Genomic DNA, 6,750 nt, shown 5'->3' on the forward strand with positions numbered 1-6,750 from the left:
CGGCACTGGGAATCTGTGTCTCTTTTTGTTGCGTCATCTTGCTGCATCAGCTCTCCGTGTGTGTGGCGCCACTCTTGGTGGGTTGTGCTTTTTTTGTGTGGGGCACACTCCTTGGTGTGGGGCTCCCCTACACAGGGGGACACCCCTGCATGGCATGGCACTCCCTGCATGTGGCAGCACTGCACATGGGCCAGGAGGCCCTGGGTTTGAACCCTGGACCTCCTATATGGTGGGCGGATGCTCTATCTGTTGAGACACATCCACTTCCCTAAAACAGCCTTTTGCCAGCCCACAGGGATCAGATCCACCTTGTGAGGGCACACATGTATCAAGTTCAGGAAGCAAGAAATGGAAAACCAGGCTAATGTGATGTTTTTCAGTGCAACACGCCATAGCCCCTGGGCCCAGCCCCTGTCACCACCACTTGGCAGCCCCCTTGCTAGCTGGGGAGCTAAGTCCCTTACATATCTGAACGTATTTACTCCTCCCACAAACCCAGTGAATGAGGTTCCCCCACCCTCATCTTACAGATGAGGAGCCTGAGGCGTTTAAGGTTAAAGGACTTACCCAGGCTCCCGCCCAATGAAGCAGACAAGACAGGACTTGAACCCAGGTCTTGTTTTCTACCCTACTCTGTGCCTCCAGATGTCCAGGACGCTGCCTTCATGAGAAGGTGATATGGAGGCTGTGAGCGCTGGGGCTGTGGAAGAGGGGGTGCCTCCCGATAGGAACTGTAATCGCAGGGGACACAGGATCACCCGAACGCAGGACAGGGAGAGAGCGTCCCAGCCTCTCTCTTCCTGCCCCTGGTGTCCTGCTGCTTCCATTGGCTGATCCCAACAGGAAGTCAGAGGGCAGAGGGGGCTGGGCAGTGCCGTCCAGGGAGGGCGGCCCCCCGGGCACAGAGGAGGACGGCGAGGGCAGAGTGTCAACCTAGGCACGCGGGCACGAGCAGCTGCTCCGCCAGGCGGCAATCACAGGCGTGTGTGCTGATCCCTCAGGGCTTCCCAGCCACCCACACAACCCCCGCCCTCACCAAGGGTGGTGGGCGGACGCCTTCCTGTTCGTTCTCCTGGATTTACCAGACACCATTCCTCCTGGGCCGAGCCAGCCCCTCTCCTGGGGCCCTGCCGCCTTGCCTGCCCTCTGTGTCTTGGGCCTGGGTTCAAATCCCGGCACCATCACTCTGGAGCTGTGTGACCTGGGGTGAGTCCTTCACTTCTCTGAACCTGGGTTTCTTCATCTGCAAAATGGTAGACAGAGTAAGACTTGGCTCGCAGGGAGGCCGTGGGCAGTCAATGAGACCATGGAAGTTAAGCAACGGCAGGGACCTGGGCCATCTGAAATGCTCAACAAATGCAAGCTCTGGTTCTCAGAACCCTGTGGCCTGCCGATGAAGTGCATAGACTCTGGAGCCTAGTGCAAATCCTGGTTCTAGTTACGAATTTTATGGCTCTGGGCCGCAGTTTCCTAATCTGGAGAATGGGATTATTTGTATCTACCTCAGAGTGTTATTGTGAGGATTAAATGAATTATTCATGGAAAGTGCTTGGAATAGTGCCTGGTACATAGTAAGTATACAGTAAAGCATGAAGAGTAATTTTATTACTGTTAACACAGAGGCCTTCCCATTATCCTCTGCTCTAAGCCTCCCCCTGCCCCAGCAGTCCCTCCACGTGCTGCTCACCACTGGCTTCTTTCTCAGGGAGTTTGTGCCAAGTCACTTACCAGAGAAGAGGCTCTGTGACTCCGATGTCAGCTGGGGCCTCCCCAGGCCCAGAGAGCCAGGCCTGTGTCAGGAGCTTAGACTCCCATCTGAAGGACCTAGATGTGTGTGTTTGTGTTTTTTAAACAAATCAATTTTATTAATAAAGCATAAAATCGAGACCTGGGTTTTAATCCCACTTGAACTGTTTGCTCTGTGGCCTTAGGCAAGACACTTAACCCTCTGAGCTTCACATTCCTCATCTATAAAATGAGATGATGCTCATCCCCTGATAATAATACAGGTTCATAATCTCTGCTCTTCTAACATCCAAACGGCTCTAAAACCTGAAAAACTTTGGAGGCAAGACCTAGAGGCACATGAGGCCATTTCGTGTTTATTTACTTCACTTAGTATGAATCCCCTACATTTGCTATTACTGCATTCCACTACGGGGTCTTCCCAGACCACCTGTTATGCAGTATCTGGCACAATCACAGTATCCTTCTCTAAAATCCAAAAATCCCTGAACCACATCTGGCCTGAAGGTTTTAGATAAGGGGTTGTGGCCCTGGAGTGCCACTCCTCCCAGGGCCGGGAGGCTGTAAGGAGCTAGTGAACAGGAAGGATTTTGCACAGGGCCTGTAACACGGGGTAACTGTTAACCATTTCACCTTTCCCATCAGCCACTGGAAAATGGCCTGAGATCCTGAGGAGCCCACAGGATAGGGGAAAGTTATGTGTTTTGTGTCCTCTTTGGTCACTGAGATCTGCTAACACCACTTTTTTAAAAAAATGATGCAACGCTGGAAGACTTCAGGCAACCCACAGAAGCCAGATCATTTTTCCAAATTAAATATTCTATGGACTTCCAAACATATCAAACAGGGGCCTGATTTCATTAGCATACATTTATTTTATAAGTTCACATTTGTACAACACAGCATCAATCACAAAGGACAATGAAGGGCTATAAATTAACCCACTTTTAAAATCGGGTTTTCAAAGACCACTTGCGGCCTCCCACTGGCCAGCACATCCAATTTACTAGTGAATTCTTGCTTGGGATCTGCTGTGCTAACAGGGTCTTGACACCCAGATAAGTAGCTTCGAATGGTAACAGTTTGATGTAATAGCTTACACTGCAAACCCAGAAAACTCAATTGGTCCAGGAAAACTCAAAAGGGAAGTGGTAGAAAAATTTGGTTTCATTGGCCACATCGAACAACTTCTCACGCTGTGAATCACAAATAGAAACGCTGTGTGGGAAACATCCGGCACCCATAATAAACATACAGTCTTGATATTGCACAATGATAATAAGAAATGTCACCCCATCCTTTGTTACTACACGACTATTATGCTTTGATGGGAGTAGAGCATGCAACCAACAAATATGCTGAGGCTGGTGCGACATTTTTTCAAGCACATACTCTGTGACTGAACAATAAATACAGTAGTACCATACTGTGTGGGTGACTATACCTGGGTCGAATTTACAAGGAATAAAGTGATCAGTATAGCGCTACAAACTTCTAGATCGTGGATGCACTCCCAAGAAATTCAAATATGTGTTGAGGTGGCAGGAAAAGTTTTATCCTGACTGTTGCATAAAAGAAAAGAAGTTGGAACTGATGATAGAGAGCCAGCTTGGGAAATGGGACAGAAATCAAGGTTTTAGATAGAAAGCTGGATATTCACTTGCCAATGGAAGTGGGTTCTAAAATTCCTTGTTTCTTGACACTTGCTGGGAACTCAAGGACCTAAAAGGAGTTTCTGGCTTCCTGAGGGTAGGTCCCTCACCTGTACCCTGACTGCCAAGGTGGGATAGTAGGGTGAAAACCTTCATCTGTTGACTCTCACTGGAGGGCAAAACCTTACAGCCTCTGGGAGATAAGATGGAAGTCTTGGATGTCGGAGGTCACAAAGGTGACTGATGCCACCACCATAACCTACTGGAGGTCCCCAGTGTTCCAGGTTGGTAGGTAGGAAAACCGCACATGTATGTGAGAATGACATTTTTTTAAAAAGAGAAATACAGATCAAATCTTTGCCGATCCTTGAGCTAACGGAAGTTTGCAAATTCACAAGTCAGGGCACCCAGAGGGAGAGATCTGTTTACCCCCCCCCCCCCCCCCCCCCCCCGTATATTTGGATTTTACCTGATTTTGCCCTTTTCCCTTTTTTTCCTCTTTGCCACCACAGGGGACTCAGATTACAGCCTCAGGAAGTCGATATTAAACTTGTTCACCAAGAACTCTTGAAGGTGCCCTCTTAATGGTTTACCTCCTTTGGGTCATTCCCCGCAGTCTGGCCTTTTACGCTTTACAGAGTGCAGCAGCCGCACTCCTCCCGCCCCCGCCCGAAGTCAGAGCTACTGCGACTCAATTTGGGGCGGGGGACGGGGCGGAGGGACGCACACCCTCACTGCAGGGGCCGACAGGCTGATGTGGAATCAGGGCAGGAGGCCCCGACGCCTGGCCATCCCAGGAAGGGCGACCCGGCGTGTGGAGTACGGCGCTCCTCTTCTCCATTTCCAGCCCACACTTGCGCGCGCGCTGGGGCAGCCCCGCGGTCCCCATGGCAACTGTTGGACGCGTTGCTCGGCTCCGCCTTCGACTGCGACTGCGCAGCTGGTCCAGCGGGATGTCGAGGTGGTTCCAAGCCGCTAGTGGATCTTTGGGACGCGCCCTCGCTCGGAGGTTACACACACTCAGGTGTCATTACGCCACGCTGTCAAGTGTTACCCACAACGACTCAGATATTACCCGCCCGAACTCACCCATGACTCACACACACTCAGAGACGACTTACACTCAAATGGTACCTACACGTACTCAAAAATTTAATATAAAGTGCCACGAGAGCGAGGATTTTGGTCCGTTTTGTTCCCTTCTGTATCTCTGGCACACAGTAGGTATTCAGGAAATATCAGTTACATGAATGAATGAATGACCCACGCTCAAGCAGATGTAATTCATGCTCACTCGGCTACTACCTCCATCTACTCGAACGGTACTCACACTCGCGCAGACGCAGCCCAGTAACAGCGTGACCCACTCACACGAATGCTATTTAGGCAGGGACCTTTGTGGGTTCAGTAACCCCAGCTCCTAGAACGGTGCCTGGGACACGGTGGGCAATAAACGCGGGAATGAATGAATGACCCCCACTCGACCATGTGTGGACCACACCCACTCAGACCCCCCCACACACACACACACGGCCACCCCGCGTCACCTCACAGCTTCTTGTCAGATGCATGGTGCCGTCGGCGGTTTTTCTTGTGCTTCCTCTTGCCTCTCTCGCCGTCCCCGGCCTTTCTCCCTCCCGTGGAGTCCAGGGGCGGCCCCCCGCCCACCCCCGCGGCGGCTCCAGCCCCCGGCACGTCCCCCCGCCCGGGCGCACAGCCCTGGGCGGCGGGCAGCGCGCTGGGGCCCGGGCCCGAGGGGCACAGCTCCTGCCGCAGGACCCGGGCCACGTCCTCCACAGTCCTGCCCTCGCTCTGCAGGAAGAGGTTCAGCTTGGTCAGGAACTCCACGTCCTGCTTCCGCGGCATGTAGACCACTCTCCACACGCCGCCCTTGCCCTTGATCTCCCTGGGGACCACGGCGTAATTGATGTCCTCCGCGAGCCTGATGATGGCCGCCTTGGATCTGTCTTCCTCCAGAAAGGCCTTGCCGGCCACCTCGAACTTGCCCAGCGGTCTGAGGGGGGCCCGTATGGTCTGTTCGAATTCCTCGTGGTTGCAGTCCTCGGGGATGCCCAGGATCATCAGGGACTTGTAACTGTCCACCTCCAGGGCCTTGCACCCGTGCTCCAGCAGGGCGATGTCCTTGACGCCAAACAGCATCCTGCCCAGCTCTCGGAGGCAGCAGTAGGCCCGCTGGTGCACGCTGCCCCGGGGATCCACGAAATTCTCCAGGATGCCTCGATTCCTTCCCCAAATCGACCTGAGAGTGAGGCCTCGCCGGCCGGAAGCTACAGGCAGGCGCGATTTGTCCAGCTCCGTCCCCCACGCTCCCCCAGCCCCGGCCTGAAGGGCTGCCCAAGGTCCGGCCTCCCCCGGACAGGGCTCCCGGGCGTTTCCAAGCGCTCGCGGGCGCCGCCGTGGGTGTTCGCGGGCCGTTGCGTGGCTCCCGGGCCCGGGCGAGGACGCACCAGGGAGGGTCTGAAGACCTGCCCCCCTCTCTCGGCGGGGGTCCCCAACGACCTCGCAGGCCCTGGAAGTTTCAGCAGATCCCGGGCGTCGACGGTGGGGGCTCCGGGGGCTGCCGCGAGAACGCTGGGCCCGGCTCAGCCCCGGGTGCGAGCGCGGCGCAGGCTCCCGCAGTGACGTCACCGCCGCCTCCGCGCCGCGTTCCCGCGGTCTCCAAGGCAACCGCGGGCGGGGCCGCCTCTGCCATTGGCCGGGTCCCGCCGCACTGAAATCAGAGGCCAGGGGCTCGTTGGGAGGTGAAGGGGCGGCCGCCCAGCCTCAGAATAGGAGGGGAGGGGAGAAGGTGGGGGTAGGGAAGGTGTAAGATGAGCCTGGAACATCTCCTCGCGTCAGAAAGTAAGGAAAGGTGGGGCGATTTGAGCACCAACGTTAAAGAAATAAATGGAAAGTTGGGTGGGGAATAGGAGCCTTGTCTCAAAGTACCTGCCCATAGAACACAAGAGTATCTTCAGGGTGAAATATCTTAGGACACGTCACACTACAACATCCAGAGACCATGGGGCCCGATTGGCAATTTATTCTTAAATAATCCAGGTGTAAAAATATTCCTTGTACTCGTAATTTTAACTTTCATGTAAGTGTGGGATTGTTTCAAAACAAAATTTTTAATCTCCTGGCATGTGATAACTGCAGTGTCCATCCTCCCCTGCGCACCCAGTAATAAAAAGCCTTACCGTTCGGGTTGGGCTGACGTCCTTCCCAGGGCAGGCTCCAGAGTTGGGCCCCGATTGGCTTAGACTAATCAGCATAATCCCACCCACTCCCACAGTGATTGGTTCAGAGATCGTTACCCAGGTAACCCTGCCTAAGCCAATCAGTGCATGGC

General features: G+C 54.0%; 1 protein-coding gene across 1 annotated transcript; it reads right to left on the reverse strand.

Moving 5' to 3' along the window:
• Window positions 1–2,601: 2,601 nt before the first annotated feature.
• On the reverse strand, window positions 2,602–6,058 carry PNMA8C (PNMA family member 8C). The gene has a single exon (XM_004455881.4). It carries the CDS (start codon window positions 5,556–5,558, stop codon window positions 4,947–4,949), a length of 612 nt encoding a protein of 203 aa, XP_004455938.1. The 5' UTR covers window positions 5,559–6,058; the 3' UTR covers window positions 2,602–4,946.
• Between the last annotated feature and the right edge of the window lie 692 nt (window positions 6,059–6,750).

This window comes from Dasypus novemcinctus, unplaced genomic scaffold (genome assembly GCF_030445035.2).
Source record: "Dasypus novemcinctus isolate mDasNov1 unplaced genomic scaffold, mDasNov1.1.hap2 scaffold_230, whole genome shotgun sequence".
Taxonomy (NCBI): domain Eukaryota; kingdom Metazoa; phylum Chordata; class Mammalia; order Cingulata; family Dasypodidae; genus Dasypus; species Dasypus novemcinctus.

Bases quoted from the DNA above. Each gene is read 5' to 3' on its own strand.
- PNMA8C (XM_004455881.4), bottom strand. From the start codon at position 5,558: ATGCTGTTTGGCGTCAAGGACATCGCCCTGCTGGAGCACGGGTGCAAG.